The following is a 16,349-nucleotide window of genomic DNA, read 5'->3' as shown; positions in this document are numbered from 1 at the left end:
TGGAAGGACTACGTCCACCTGCCCACAGTGGTGATGTGAGCCTTGGTCACCGAGTTAGGTGACGTCTGCTTGCTCCAGTCTGTAGCTGCTAATTGTCCCCTTGCAAATAAAGGCTCTGTGGGGAAATACTCTGAGCCATGGACATTCCCTGCTCCCCATCAAACATGGCCCCACTGAATTGCATTCAACATTCCTCGCCCAAATCAATTTGCACAATTATTGTCGCAAGTCATAATTTTTTAAAGTCACCTCAATTTTATTAGCTGGCATTTTACTGTATGGAAGTACCCTCTGTTCCCTCTCTATTCTGTTCATTTATGTAATGTAGTGGGTTAAATAGTGTCCCCCAAAATTCATATCCATCCAAGACTTCAAATGTGACCTTAGTTGAAAATAGTTTTTGCAGAAGTCATGAGTTAAGGATCTCAAGATGAAATCATCCTGGATTTAAAGTGGGCCTAGGGCTTCCCTGGTGGCGCAGTGGTTGAGAGTCCGCCTGCCGATGCAGCAGACACGGGTTCGTGCCCCGGTCCGGGAAGATCCCACATGCCGCGGAGCGGCTGGGCCCGTGAGCCATGGCCGCTGAGCCTGCGCGTCTGGAGCCTGTGCTCCGCAATGGGAGAGGCCACAACAGTGAGAGGCCCGAGTGCTGCAAAAAAAAAAAAAAAAAAAAAAAAAAAAAAAATATATATATATATATATATATATATATATAAAAATAATAAAAAAAATAAAGTGGGCCTAAATCCATTAACTGCTGTCCCTTATAAGAAGAGGAGTGGACACAGAGACACATCTAGGAAAGAAGGGCCTGTGAAGATGGAGTAGAGGTTGGAGTGATGCTGCTACAAGCCAAGGGACCATGGGAGCCACCAGGAACTGAAACAGGCAAAAAAGGATTCTCCCTCAGGGCCTTCGGAGGGAGCATGGACCGCTGACACCTTGATTTTGGACTTGCAGGTTCCAAAGACTGTGAGAAAAACAATTTCTGTTATTTTAAGTCCCCCAATTTGTAGTACTTTATTACAGCAGCCCTAGGAAAATAATGCATGCATTTAACTATATAGTTGTCCCTCAGTATCTGTGGGAGATTGTTCCAGGGCCACCCCACTACCCCCAACCCCCTGCAGATACCAAAATCCAAGGATGCTCAAGTCCTTTATATAAAATGGCAGTAGAATTTGCATATTACCTACACACATCCTCCCGTATACTTTACATCATCTCTAGATGACTTATAACACCTGATACAATGCAAATGTTATGTAAAAGGCTGTAAATACAATGTAAATGCTATGTAAATAGTTGCCAGTGTGCAGAAAATGCAGGTTCTGCTTTTCGGAACTTTCTGGATTTTTTAAAACATTTTTGATCCATGGTTGGTTGAATCCGAGGATGCAGAATCCACAGATACAGAGGGGCAATTGTACTTATTTACTTATCGGTGTTGAATCATAGATTCCTATTTTGTTCCACGTATAATCCATGCTTGTTCTATTTATTTGACGCTTAACCTGTCGGAGATTTGACCACTGGAACGCCTCCAAGCTGGCAACTGTACATTTGATATGTTCCCATTGTTTCTGTTCACTTTCTATCACAAGATTACGCTCCTGGCTCATCTTGTATTTTTCCCTATCCTGGCCCTATCTTCGTTTCAGCACGTGGGATCTTCGTTGAGGTGTATGGGCTTCTCTCTAGCTGTGGCGTGCGGGTTTTCTCTCCTCTAGTTGTGGCACAGGCTCCAGAGCACATAGGCTCTGTAGTCCGTGGCACGCGGGCTCTCTAGTTGACGTGCGCGTGCTCAGTAGTTGTGGTGCGCACAATTAGTCGCCCCGCAGCATGTGGGATATTATTTCCCCGACCAGGGATGGAACCCGCGTCCCCTGCATTGAAAGGTGGATTCTTTACCACTGGACCACCAGGGAAGTCCCTGCTTTATTATTTCAAGAAAGGTAAAAATGCAACTGAAATGAAAAAAAAGATTTGTTAAGTGTACGGAGAAGGTGCTGTGACTGATCGAATGTGTCAAAAGTGGTTTGCAAAGTTTCGTGCTGGAGATTTCTCGCTGGACAATGCTCCACGGTCAGATAGACCAGCTGAAGTTGATGGTGACCAAATCGAGACATAAACTGAGAACAATCAATGTTATACCACGCGGGAAATAGCCAACATACTCAAAATACCAAATCCAGAGTTGAAAATCATTTGCACCAGCTTGGTTATGTGAATCACTGATGTGATGTGATGTGATGTTTGTGTTCCACATAAGTTAAGTGAAAAAAAACCTTCTTGACCGTATTTCCCCATGCGATTCTCTATTTAAAAGTAATGAAAATGTCTGTTTTTGAAACAAATTGTGACAGGCGATGAAAAGTACATAATGTACAACAACATGCAACAGAAGAGATCGTGAAGCAAGAGAAATGAACCACCACCAACCACACCAAAGGCCAGTCTTCATCCAAAGAAGGTGATGTTGTGTTTATGGTGGTATTGGAAGGGAGTCCTCTATTATGAGCTCCTTCCGGAAAACCAAACTATTAATTCCAACAAGTACTGCTCCCAATTAGACCAACTGAAAGTGGCACTCCACGAAAAGCATCCAGAATTAGTCAACAAAAAGCAAATTTTCCATCAGGATAATGTAAGACCCCATGTTTCTTTGATGACCAGGCAAAAACTGTTACAGCTTGGTTGGAAGTTTTGATTCATTCGCTGTATTCATCATACACTGCACCTTTGGATTTCCATTTATTTCAGTCTTTACAAAGTTCTCTTAATGGAAAAAATTTCAATTCCCTGGAAGGCTGTAAAAGGCACCTGGAACAGTTCTTTGCTCAAAAAGATAAAAAGTTTTGGGAAGATGGAATTATGAAGTTGCCTGAAAAATGGCAGATGGTAGTGGAACAAAAGAGTGAATATGCTGTTCAATAAAGTTCTTGGTGAAAATGAAAAATATGTCTTGTATTTTTACTTAAAAAACCGAAGGCACTTCTTGGCCCACCCAACAGGTTTCTTTTATAGTTGGACTTACTTGTTTGTATTCAGCTTTAGTTTCCTGCCATTTTCAGTGATTTAACTTTATTTTTTGAACATGTAGAACATTAACATCTTCATACAAAAATATGTCAGAATGAACTAAGAAAATAGAAAGAAACTATCTTAACATAGTAAAGGTCATATATGATAAGCCTACAGCTGACTTCATACTCAGTGGTGAAAAACTGAAAGCTTTTTCTCTAAGATCAGGAACAAGACAAGGATGTCTGCTTTTACCACTTCTATTAAATATAATATTGGAAGTTCTAGATAGAGCAATTAGACAAAAATTTAAAAAGAAATAAAGGCATCCAAAATTGGAAAGAAAGAAGTAAAACCATCTCTGTTCACAGATGGCATGATCCTACATACAGATACACAAAAATTCTATTTGAGCTAATTTGAGCTAATTAAACTATTTAAACTAATTTAAGCTAATTAAACATTTAAACTAATCTATTTGAACTAATTAAACTAATTTGCAGGATACAAAATCAATAGGCAAAAATCAGCTGCACTATTATACACTAACAAAAATCAATCCAAAAATGAAATTAAGAAAGCATTTCCATTCACAAAGCATCAAAAAGAACAAAATACTAAGAATAAATTCAATCAAGTGGATAAAAGACTTGTACACTGAAAACTACAAAACATTGTTGAGAGAAATTAAAGAACATCTAAATAAAAGGAAAGACAGCCTGTGTTTGTGGACTAGAAGACTTGTTAAGATGTCCGTACTATCCAAAGCAATGTACAGATTCAGTGCAATCTTTATCAAAATCCAAGTGACGCTTTTTGTAGAAATAGAAAATCTATCCTAAAATTCATGTGGAATTTCAAGGGATCCCAAATAGCCAAAACAATCTAGAAAAAGAAAATGAAGTTGGAACACTCATACTTCCTGATCTCAAAAAACAAAGTTGGAACACTCATACTTCCTGATCTCAAAACATACTACAAAGCTGCAATAATCAAAACATTGGTTTAAGGGCAGACACATAGACCAATGGAATAGAGAGCCCAGAAATAAACTCTACATATGTAGCAAATGACAAGGATGCCAAGACCATTCAATGAATAAAGAACAAACTTTTCAACAAAGGGTGCTGGGAAAACTGTATGTCTACATTCAAAATAATGAAGCTGAACCCTTACCTTACACCATCTATAAAAATTAACTCCAAATGGATCAAGGACCTAAAAAAAGCTAAAACTAAAAACTTTCAGAAAAAAGCATAGCGGAAAAGCTTCATGACATTGGCCTTAGCAATGATTTCTTGGATATGACACCAAAACCACAGGTAAAACCAAAAAAAAAAAAAGAAAACATAAATTGATTCATTAAAATTAAAAACTTTTGTGCATCAAAAGACATTATCAACAGAGTGGAAAAGCAACCCACAGAATGGAAGAAAATATGTGTAAATCATATATCTGATAAGGAGTTAATATCTAGAACACATAGAACTCCTACAACTCAACCGAGACAACCCAAACAATATGATTAAAAAATGAGCAAAGGATTTGAACAGACGTATCCAAAGAAGATATACAAATGGCCATGAAATGTATACAAATGACATGAAAAAATGCTCAACGTCACTAATCATTAGAAAAATGTAAATCAAAACCACAATGAGATTAAAACCACTTCACACTCATTATGATGACTGTTATCAATAAAACAGAAAATAACAAATGTTGACAGTATGGCGGTTACCCAAAAAGTTAAACATAGAACAACCATATGATCCAGCAATTCCACTTCTGGGTGTACATCCAAAAGAAATGAAAGCAAGGACTTGAACAGATATCTGTATACCCATGTTCATAACAGCACTATTCACAAGAGCCAAAAGGAGGAAACAACCCAACTGTCCACCGAAAGACAGAAAAAACGGAAAAACAAAATGTGGTATATGCATGGTAGGTATGCACACATGTGTGTATAATGGAGTATTATTCAGCCTTAAAAAAAGTACTAACACATGTTACAATATGGATGAACCTTGAAAAGACTATGTTAAGTGAAAGAAGACAGTTACAAAAGGACAAATAATATAATCCCATTTATTTGAGATACCTATAATAGTCAAATTCATAGAGACGGAAAGTAGAATGGCGACTGCCAGGGCTGGAAGGGGGCAGAGTTTCAGTCTGGGGGATGAAAACAGTTCTGGAGATGGATGGTAGCAACGGTGGCACAACAGTGTGAAGATACTTAATGCTAGTGAACTGTACACTTAAAAATGGCTTAAAAGGTCTCTTTTATGCATATGTTACCTTAATTAAGAAAAGATCTGAGGTGTCACTTTATGCTTTCTCCTTTCCGTGTTTCTTTTTGCAAACTAAGCAGATGCACAACCAGCCAGTCCCTCCACTCCTGCCCTCCCTCCACGTCTCATGTTCACTTAAGACAGAGCCCCCCCCAGCTTGTCACCACTCTTCCTGTAGACTTTAAGCTCCTCTAGGAACGTATCCAATGTTATACAAAGACTATGGTGACCCGGGAGTTATTTCACTGCTGGGAGGAAAATTCCCAATTTCCAAATGTTATTTCCAAATGTTCTTTAAGAGTTGAAAACATAAAATAACGTCCTGCAATAGGACAGCAAGGTGGACACTTAACTGAATATGACCCAGAGGTTGTGCCTAAAAGCATTCTCAGCCTGTGACCCCTCACTCCCTTCCTACACCCTTCTTACCATTCATTTGTGGGCTGCTCCCTATTTTAGATGGAACTCTTATGTCCTCACTCAATTCCTCATCCTCCCATAAATCCCACTCATTCTCCTGCCCAATGCCCATTGTCTTCCAGGAGCCAAAATGTTGTGTGCATCCCTGCTCCAGACCCCTAAGGAATGACTGGACTTTCCCTTCTGCATCAGTTTTCTCCCAGGATGCTCCTCCCAGGAATTCCTGGGAATTCCCCCAACAAATCCAAGACCAAGGCCCTTGATTCTTCATGCACCTCCTTTCTTGGGTGCGACCACTACCCTCTGAGCTTTCCCACCCCCACCGCCGGGTGCTGCCAAATGAGCCTCCGAAAAACGTGGCTGCAGCTCGCCATGCCTTGCCCTGCTTATCGCATCCCATCCTGCATTTGCCTGGGAGCTAAGATTCTCAGGCTCCTGACTCCACACTATTTCCCCTTGTCTGAGGACGGTGCTCTGGCTGTTCTTGGTTCCTACTGCTTCTTCCCACATCTGCCCTCCTCTCTCGGCCCCTTCCGGTCTGCAAACACATTCCACAAACACATTCCACCGCATCCCACGAGGCGGTTACCAGAGGTAAAGGAGAAGATCTTGCGAGGGTTGGCCGCTAACAGGCGTTATCACAGATCTGCTTGCTCCAGGAAGTCTTTGGCAAATCATATCTGATGCACATAAGACTCAGTTCAGACTGGACTGTGAATTTGTCCATAAGTATGTCCTCAAATGTCATCTCCCCACTCCCTCTTCCTCCCCTACTGTGATTTCGTTCCCCACGTGGGAAACTGCTTTTGCATGCCCCCAATGTGCAGGTTTCCTTCGCCTTTCTTGTGCTGGGATTCTTCGGAATCTGCGCTTTAAACCTTCTTCCCGGGACATTGGTTTCCTTTCACCACTTGAAGATCTCCCATTACGTCTGACAGCCTCATCTGAGGAAACAGTCGTCACTATCAACATTGCATGTGCTTTTTTAATGGCACTGAAGCAATGATGTGCCCTCTCCCAAACACATGCGAACACATACGTGAGTGTGCACACACGTGTTCACATCATCTCGTTTAGCCCCTCACATGCAAATTCTTTAAAGCTAACATTTCCCTCATATCAGCACTGTACAGTATGCAAGCATATACGCTAAGGTTTTGTTGCCTTGGCCATCATCACACCTCTGCTAAGCCCCTCTTGGGGCAGGGCCCTCTAGTTCCACAGATTAGAGTTCATTTTTGCCTTCAAATCTCCCACAGTCAACAAACAGAACTCTAAGCAAACAAGGCGAAGCTCCTCTTTGGCTCTAGACTCCAGAAGACTGTTCCTGAAGCAACAGTGACCAACACACAGACCCTGGACAAACAGGAGAGTGGCCCACAGAGCTTCCTGCAATGCTGGAAGTGTCCTCTACATACCTGGTCCATCTGAGCCGCCGCCACACGCGGCCACTGAAATGCAGCTGGTGCGGTGGAGGAACCGAATCTTTCAGTTCAGTTCAGTTTAATTAATTTTAACCTAAATAGCTACATGTGCCTAGCGGCTACTATACTCCACAGCACAAGTCTACAATGAGGATTTCTGTCATTTAAGTGTACGCTGGGTTAACTAGCCCTCCAGGAGGGCACTGGGGTGTGGAAACTATTAGGCTGGCAGCTTTGGGGACTTGGGGAAAACCCTCCCCCACTCCAGGAGGATCTGAAGAAGCAGCCACATTCTCCCCAGATAACATCTCAAAAGTGACAGAGTGCTTACTGAAGCTCATTCCAGTGACAATTAAAGACACACACACCACATCCCACTGGAACTTAGGACTTTCTAGAGGACAAGACACTTAGTCTAATTAGGCTAAATTTTTCTGTAATTATTTCCTTCCCTTTGGCTTTTGATTTTTTTGGTTCTTTCAGAGACAGAACTTGAAAAAAAAAAAAAACCACAAAAAAACAGAAATCCCCAAAATAACACAAACCACACGAACACAATTCCTTATTTTTGAAAAGCCTTCCTAATGTTCAACAATTCCTTGGCCACTCTGCTAATATGATTTTAAACAGATCACACCCCAGACGTATTTTAGACAACAGCACATGCAAGCAGAGCTGTCCCACCCTCATTTCCAACTTGGCAAGCTCCTCAGCAAAACCAAATAAATACATACTAGAGAAAGGAGGCTGGTACAAACCCCAGCCAGTTGCAGCCATAATTAGTGGGCCAGAGCTACTCTTGTTGCTTAGATTTTTACTTCAAAACTCAAGAAGCCCGCACTACCCACGGAACTCCTAGTGTTTCTGTTACAGTGATGCAGTCCAACAATACAAAACCAAAGAACCCAGAGTCACTGAGAAGCGATGTTTTCAAAACCAGTCCTTTCAGCCCAACTGTCCTTTCACGAAATTACTATTGGCCATGTAAAATCCAGACTTAACCAGTAACGCTTCCTCTGCAAAGCAAATCCCCCTGGTGACTCTGCTTTTGACACCTTCCACGTATGGTATTCATGGAGTCCACCTGGCAGTCACCACAGGTCCCCAAAGAAGGAAATACCTTAATGACAACTTTCTTCACCATGAACAGAAATAGGTCACAGCCCATAGGGAGCTCCCCATAGGGCACAGCAGGGTAAACCCAAAGCTCCCCAGCCCAGCCCTTCTCCAGGTGGTAAGCACAGGATGCTGCCGGTCCCCCTCCAGGTTCCCAGGGAATGGACGAGATAAACACCAAAAGGCCCCTGACATCAATGACCGTTTTAGAAGACGGTTTTAAACCTTGGATTCAGATAACAGTAGCCCACTTTCTTTTCCCTGACAACTTGGAATTGCATAATTACAGCTCTCCCTGGGAAGAGTTACAGAGTACACAAATTTCCTACACTTTTTAATCAGAGTAGTCAAGAGTTCTGCAGATTAGGGAGGCCAAGGCTTTCACACCCAGTTTCCATTTCAATGATAATGATAACTTTCCACATCCTGGCCTCCCGTGGAATGCATTTTAAAGGAGCGCCACTTCTCCAGCTGAAACCTTGCTTTAGAAATCCCCCTTTAGGGGATTAATCTTCCTTACCTGTCAGACGGGCTGTTCCCCTACTCCTGCATTTCTATCCCATTGATCTCAGAAAAAGATTCCAAAGGATAGGCATTAAACCCAAACTCTGCCAGGCTTAAATGTCTCAGAGGTTAAACCGAGGCTAAAGAGACAAAACGTTCTCAGGGAACAAGTAATTCACTACAAATCATACCACAACAGAGACTGACATACAAACAATAATTACGGCGGTATTTTGACCAAACAATACAAAAACGGTTTAGCAATAAAAATAGAAATGTTATTTCACATTGACTCGTAAATCTGCGGATCACTCTCACTAAAAACTACTCTTGGTAAATGCACCTTTTTAAACCCATGCTGCTTTTCTGCTTGCGAAATATTAAGCAGATTTCTTGTTACGTTTTCTAACTATGACTTGCTTTACTAATCAAGAGTTCAGCCTCACTGACTAGAGCCCTCGGTCACCTATCGCCATTTTTATAAACAGTTTAGTATAGCAGCTCACAGGAATGTCACATAGGGTCAGTGGTGGTCATTGTCTCCAGATGGCATTTTTATCAAGTAGACGTGAGGGTTAAACATTGAAAATTTTCAAATGTGTGATCCTTCTTTGCTTAGTACACAGCCATAATAAGAAAAACATGCTTCCTTACTATATAGCATATAAAAACTTTTCTTTTTCCATAAAGTCTTCTTATTCAAGATGTTTTCATTTACTTACTTCCAAAGGGATCACTATCATTATTTATTACCACCATCACTCCAGGGATCTGGGCCAGAAGTAAACACTGCACTGTCAAAATTGGGGTGGGGGAACCCCAAAACTCCCAGCCTAACCTACCCAGGCGGGGCACACGGTCCCAAATCAGGTATTTGTCTCGTTAAGGAACAGAGTCTTCTATAAAAATGTAGAACTTATAAATCCTTTTAGAATAACTTTTCCATGTTTTTACATAGTAACTTATGTTTTGTGTATAAAATACACTCAAATTACAGGGATTCTTCTTTACAGCAGAAAACATGCCAAACACTCGAATCTCCTGTAATCATACAATTGTATTCATAGTTTTGAATCGGATCATATTCTTTGAATTTCCAGCTAGCCTAGCATTCCAGAAGGAAGAGAATTATAAACAGCTTCCCTACTGCCTGCCCTATAGAGATTACTATTATTTTACTGGAAAAAGAAAATTACCTCCACACAGGGTTCAAAAATTAATGAAAATGACATTGGATGGCTTTGTTCCTCAGAGGTTTCTTAAACTCGACTGTAAACGACGGCAATGTTTAAACTACTCTGCGCTTTTAAAAGCGCAGTCTTTCCAGTCTTGTTACAACCTTTATTTAAGCAACAGACCCATCACCTTTTCTCACATCGCCCACCTCCAACTCTTCCCTGACAAATGCAACTTAGACCGCCGCCGGGCGTAAGTTTACGAGGTAGGGTTTTGCAGGGCAATTAACCCCCACGAGGCCACCACGCAAACGCTGTGCAAAAGCACGTCGAGTCGCCGGGATAAGCCCCCTCTTCCCCCTCCCACAGCGCAGCAAATGCATCCCCTGACTCGAAAGGGGAGAGGGATTCTAGCGGGGTGAGGGGTGCAGAAATCCACAGGGATGTTGTTAAAACCCCAAAGACTGACTTAGAAGGTCTGGTTTCCCTACCATTGCACATTGCACCCTGAGCGGCTTACGCTTTAAGGAACAGCGACATAAATGCAAACCCCTTTCCCAAATCAAGTAACAAGGGATGTGTGACGTAATCGGCTCTTGCTTAAACCCAAACGCCCCCCAGGAAAGGCTGCCCAGCATTCCTAAATCTGAGGACGGGTCCCTGGAGCGCGCAGCTGGCAGCAGGATACGAGAAGAGCTGAGCCCCCTTCTCGCGCCTGTTGCCTAATTCTCACCTTCCTGCAGAAATGGAGCGGGGGGGGCGGGGGGAGGAAGCAATGCGTGGAGTGGAGACACTGAGACCCACTCACGTGTAAGGGGCGGTTCACGGATTTCTGGGACGTGAGGCGAACCCCCTCAGCCTCCAAACCTGGAGGCCCCGCCGCCTTCCCCCGCCGCGGCAGGGTGCGGGACTCTGGCGAGGGGTGCAGGCCAGGGGTGCCCCGGGGATCGGGACGGCTTAGCCCCCTAGGCCGGTCCCCCCAGGTTCCCCCCGAACCTGGCGGCAGCTCTTGGGCGCCCCGGGGTCCACGCCGCCCAAGATCGCGCGACCCTCGAGGAAAACGCCACCCGGGAGCCGGGCCCGCCCCTCCAGCCTGCCCGAAGAAGGCCAGGTCCCCAGCAGCCGAAAGGCCGCCCGGGGACCCCAGGCACAGGAAATGCCGCTTCGGCCACCTCCCGGCGGTGGGGGAGGGGGTGAGGGGCCAACAAAAGGGAAGCCAAATCCCCTTTCAACCAAGCGGTGGGGATAGCAAGCCCCCTTCCCCGAGCCTCGTCCCACCGCGGCGCCCGCCCTGGGGAGATCTCGGCGCAGAGGGGGGCGCCGCGGGCCAGGAGCCCTGGAAGGGAACCTCGGGGAGCAGGGCCGAGTCAAGGTGCTGAGAACCTCGGACACGTCTGCGGACGCGGGGCCCGGACGCATTCACACTCACGACCCTCAGAAACCCCCGGCTAGGGGCTCCCCGCGGGCGCCGGCGCCGCCCGCCCAGGCCTCTGGAAACACTTAGCCGTCCCCAGAGCGCGCCTTATTGAAAGCAGCCCCGCGCGGCCGGGCGCGGGCAGGGGAGCGGGGCCGAGGCGGGTGCGGAGGGGCCCAGTCAGGCGCCCCTCTCTCGGGAGCAGCGGCGCCGGCGCGGCGGCCCGGGCAGAATCACGAAGGAAGGGAAACACGCACGAGCCGCGAGCCCCGTGCCCGCGCACGGAGGAGGTGCGCCAGGGCAGGCGCGGACCGGCTGGTCCTACCTGAGGTCCCGGACACGCAGAGCAGGAGAGCGGCGGCCGCCCAGACGGCTGGGACGCACAGCAACGGCAGCGACAAGCCCCGGGCCATGCCGCGGGCCGTGGGGGCCGGGGCGCTGGGACCGGCGCGGCGCGGGGTCCGGGCGCCACCACCCCTGTCGGCCGCGCGTCCGCTGCCCTTTCTCCTGGGCACTTTGAGAGTTGGTCCCTTTCGAGGAACTCGTGGTCCTCCTCCTCTCCCGGCCGGGATGCGCCTCTCGGCTCCGGCCGCCTGGACAAGCGCGGGGGGCGGGCGCGGGCGAGCAGGGAGGCAGGGTCCCAGGCTCGCCCGCCCCGATGGGCAGAGCGAGGCCGGCGCCGGCGCCCCCTGCCGGAGGGACACGCCTGCAGCGGGCGGGGCGCGCGGGCAGCTGGGGGCCGGGACCGGGGGCCGCAGCTCAGTCCCCGGACGTGCCTCCCGCTCCCGCCCTCGCGCCCGCTCCTCGGGACGTTTGGCCGCAAAGGTGGAGCCTTGGGGGCGTACAGCCAGACCTCGGGGGGGCTCCCCTCGCCGAAGAGACGCCCGGGGCAGTTGGCACCCATCTTTAGGGGGCGGGACCCCCGGGGGCCTGGTCATAAATCTGTAACTCAGGACGACTCTGCGCCCCGCCAGCCTACACCGGGGCAAATCAAAGAGCCACCCAGTCCCAGAAACGGGCGGCGCGGGAGGAAGAGAAGCAGAACGTTCAAGGAAAGAAACAGGCCGCGTCCCCGCCGGCGACTCCCGGCGCCTCCTCGCCACGCTGCGCCCGGTGGGGACAACTTCGTCCCTCCAAAAAGCTCAGAAACTGCTAAGAGTGGAGCTGCGTGGAGGGAGCTCTCGGGAGCGCGATGCTATCTGAAGCCACCGCGGCTTTGGGTTTACTGTTAAAAGCAAATTGTGTAATTTTACCCATTAAAGGCCACTATTTGTTCAATGCAGAGCCTCAGAACATGCAGAAGTAATTTGCTTCACTTGTAAAAGACATTTTGAACGCAATTCAAATAGCATATTTTCTTGCTTATTCTTGGTTTTGCTTAACACATGCAAAGGTCTGGAATTGGAAGGCCTGAACCTCCTGTTTGTAACTTAGGAATTTTCTTTGTTTTTGCTTTCTTGGAGGAAGGATTCGGAACCTCCAGGGGCTCAGTTGTTTGTTTTGTGCGATTTATCTTTTAACTGATTATCGAACAGTTTGTTTGGCGTTTTTGCTCAAACACCATTTCCTGCGAGTTGGCGTGAATTCGGGAGAGACCTGGCCTTGGGTGCCAGGCCCGCAGACCCCTGAGCTCGCCCCCCTGGAAATGCCCTTCCACCGCCTCACACATGGCAGGAAATAAAAGTCCTCTTGCTGTGGTCTGCTGACAACGTGACTGAGCCAGCCCCGCCCGTTACGCCTGTTCAAATTATTTAGGCCTGTCTGTGTCTGCCGAATCTATTTGGGGGAACATCCCACACAGTTCTCCTTCCTAAAGCAGACGAAGGACTCTAACTCTGACTGGCCAGGGGAGGCCAGGGATCCAGGGCAGAAGGGGAGAAGATGGTAAAATCATTATCCAGCTGCAGCGGCCCGCACACAGCTGCTACCGCAGCCGCCGCTGGTGCGGGTCTGAACCGCGGGCCGCTCTCCCCGGTGTTGTGTGAGGACTGCCAGGTGATTATCTTTGGGTGTTTCCTCCCTTTTCTTCCCCTGGGGGCCCTCAAGGATGCTTTAAGAGTAAATAAGGCTTTAAGAATTGGTCTTGAAGCACTAGTTCCAGACTCATCCATTCTGGATTTAATGGAAAACAGACAGAGAGGGCAAAGAAAGGTCCTATGAGCCTTGCCTTCAAAAACCGGTTAATCAGCAAAGCTTTGTCCTTTTCGTGGACCTGCGCCCCTTTTGCTTTCCACTGCATATGCTTGAGGTTGTCCTTCCAGAACCATTGGGTGAGCAGCTCTGCCACATTCTGGGTGTGAACTTTGGGGAAATGACCTAATCATGCTTCAGCCCCCCTATCTGTCTGCAATTTTCACATAACTGGGCTCCCCACCTGACCCGACAGTTTAAACAGTGACATGTATTTTTGCTGACGGTTTCTTGGGTGGGGTCAGAAATGGGGGTTATATCACACATGATTTCTTAAAGCTTTTCAAAAATCATCTTTTCAGGATTCCTCTTTCCCCAAAGTATCCCTACCTATAACTCTGGCCTGCTCTCCCCAACCTCCCCCTCACTCCCTCCTTTCTCCCCTTTCTACAGGTTCAGAACTGAGGGGTAAACGCAATAAGTTTACACATATAAATGGGTAGGGTTGAAATACGCATTTTCTAAATAGTTGGCAGAATGTGGCTTAGATCCCAAGCCAGACTGGACCCACTTATTCCCTCCCACATGTATTAGCTATTGATTGCTGCATTACAAGTCACCCTCAAACCTAACAGCTTAAAACAGTACACATTTATTATTTCAAATACTTTCTGTAGGTCAAGAATTCAGGAGAGGCTTAGCTAGGCCTGGTTCAGGGTCTGCAACGAGGTTGCAGACAGATGTCAGCCAGGGCTGCACCATCCGAAGGCTTCCCTGGGGCAGGAAGGTCTTCACAAGGTGGCTTGCTCACAAGCCTGGCAAGTTAGTGCAGGGTGTGGGCAGGAGGCCTCTGTTCCTGGCCACACAGACCTCTCCCCAGGGCTCCTTGAGCATCCTCACAACATGGCGCCTGACTTCCCCCAGCATGAGAGCCAGGTGGCAGCAGCAGAGTCTTTTATAACTCAGCCTTGGAAGTCACGTGCAGTCATTTCCACAGTATCTTGTTGGTTTTGCAGGCCAGACCTCTTCGTTGTAGGAGGAAACTGTATGGAGTCATGTATACCAGGAGACTGATTATCACATCATGTACCTTGAACACAGCCATGCTGTCCCCAGGACAGGCAGTAGGCAAGAGGGAGAGGAAACGATCGTGGTATGAGCCAGCAAGAGTAACAGGAAGAAGCCAGGCACCCTTTGAAGACCATGAGCAAGGAGTCATGCAGATATCTGGGGGAAAGCATTCCAGGTGCAGAAATGGGCCAGTGTGAAGGCTTCAAGACCAAGGGGTCCTGGGGTATCTGAAGAACAGTCTATTGACCATTTGTATACCTTCCTTTGTGAAATGTCTGTTTAAATCTTTTGCTCATCTTTTCTTATTTTTGAGTTTTAAGTGGTTTTTTTTTAATATGTTCTGGATATAAGCCCATTTCAGGAAGATAAAGATTTGGACATAGATAATATTTTCTCCCAGCCTCTGATGTGTCTTTTAATGTTTTTTACAATGTCTTTTCATAAGCAGCAGTTTCTCATTTTGATGAAATTCAATTTAATCCATTTTTGCTTTTATGGGTAGTGCTTTTTGAGTCTCCGTAGATACTAGCTCCAACCAAAACAATCAGTGAGAATCTGGAGTGTTTGAGCATACCAAACTTTACTGCCCTAATGTGAAAAGTTGATAACTACAGTGCACAGCCTTCCACCCACTGGGCTTTTGTGGGGAGCACATGCAAACTAGTGCAGTGAGATTGTCACTTGCTCATTTTTCTTTTCACCTGGGAAATTCTCAACTGAATTGTACACGTCTCTGACAGCAGCATGTGATACAAAAATTAAGTACAAAACAAGATAAATAACAAAACTTGTAAAACAAGATGGCTCCATTTCCTCACTCCACACTGAGTCCAGACAAACAGCTCAGTCATGGTCAGCTGGGACCCCTAGACTATGAAACCCAATGGACATCTTTGTTTCTCTCTCTCTCAGCCTCTCTGCAGCACTTTATCCTGGACCACTCCTTCTGGAAAACACATGTTTCCCCCTGGCTTTATGACACCAAGCTCTCCTGGTTCCACTGCTACTTCTTTAGGCTTTCCTCCTGTTCTCCTTTGTTACTCAGCCTCTCCACTTGGCAGTTATGCTGGGCACAGTCCTAGACCATACTCTCTTCTCACGCCACACTCCCAAATGAGAAATCTCTTCCAAGCTCATGGCTTCAGCTGCCACCTATATGCCTGGCAACTCCTAAATGTACACATTCAACCTGAACTATTCCCCTGACCTCCAGACCTACGTTTTCCACCATCTCCTTGGCATTTCCACTTGGCTGTCCCAGTGGCAGCTCAAACTAAAGTTATCCAACTTGAACTTACGATCTACATCCCCCAAACCCTGAACTCTGCCTCAAACCTAGTCTTTTTCCTAAATTCCCTCCCTCATGCAATGGTATCCATGTATCTCTATAAGACAGAAACCTAGGCCCTGTCCTTAACACCTCCCTACATCCACCCCATTGCTACATCCTATTGGTTTTACCTTCTGGATGCCTTCTGTCTGCTGTCCTCCATCACCATTGCCATCACCGTAACTCAAGATAATAACACCTTTACCTAGATAAGAGCCTCCGTACCAGTCTCCCCATTTCTACTATCACCCAGCTTCAGTATGCTTTCCACACACGTATATGGAAAGATCTTTCAAACTCAAGTCTAACCCAGTTGCCACCCAATAGCTTGCTACTGCTCCTAAGTCAAAGAGTGACACCTTTACGTTACGTAAAGGACCTGACCCCACACGAATGCCCAGCCTCATTCTGCACCGTGCTATCTTTGCTCTTAATTTCCAGCCA

At 46.5% G+C, this 16,349-nt stretch overlaps 1 protein-coding gene across 3 annotated transcripts in view; it reads right to left on the bottom strand.

The window, feature by feature from the left end:
* The window catches only part of ROR2 (receptor tyrosine kinase like orphan receptor 2), a 221,858-nt gene extending 209,801 nt beyond the window's left edge, over positions 1–12,057 (bottom strand). The window contains exon 1 of one of the 3 annotated variants that reach the window (XR_014294248.1): positions 11,700–12,055. Coding sequence is in view for 2 of the 3 variants with exons in the window: in XM_082623414.1 (XP_082479540.1) it covers positions 11,700–11,787 (88 nt within the window). In the remaining variant the exon portion in view is untranslated. Of the gene's footprint in view, positions 1–11,699 lie in introns of all 3 variants that reach the window. The other 2 variants (XM_082623414.1, XM_082623413.1) reach the window with 2 other exon arrangements.
* Between the last annotated feature and the right edge of the window lie 4,292 nt (positions 12,058–16,349).

This window comes from Mesoplodon mirus (genome assembly GCF_964341445.2).
Source record: "Mesoplodon mirus genome assembly, chromosome: 1".
Classification (NCBI taxonomy): Eukaryota; Metazoa; Chordata; class Mammalia; order Artiodactyla; family Ziphiidae; genus Mesoplodon; species Mesoplodon mirus.
The sequence above is the reverse complement of the archived record's forward strand: the minus strand, read 5'-3'. Positions and strand labels throughout refer to the sequence as shown.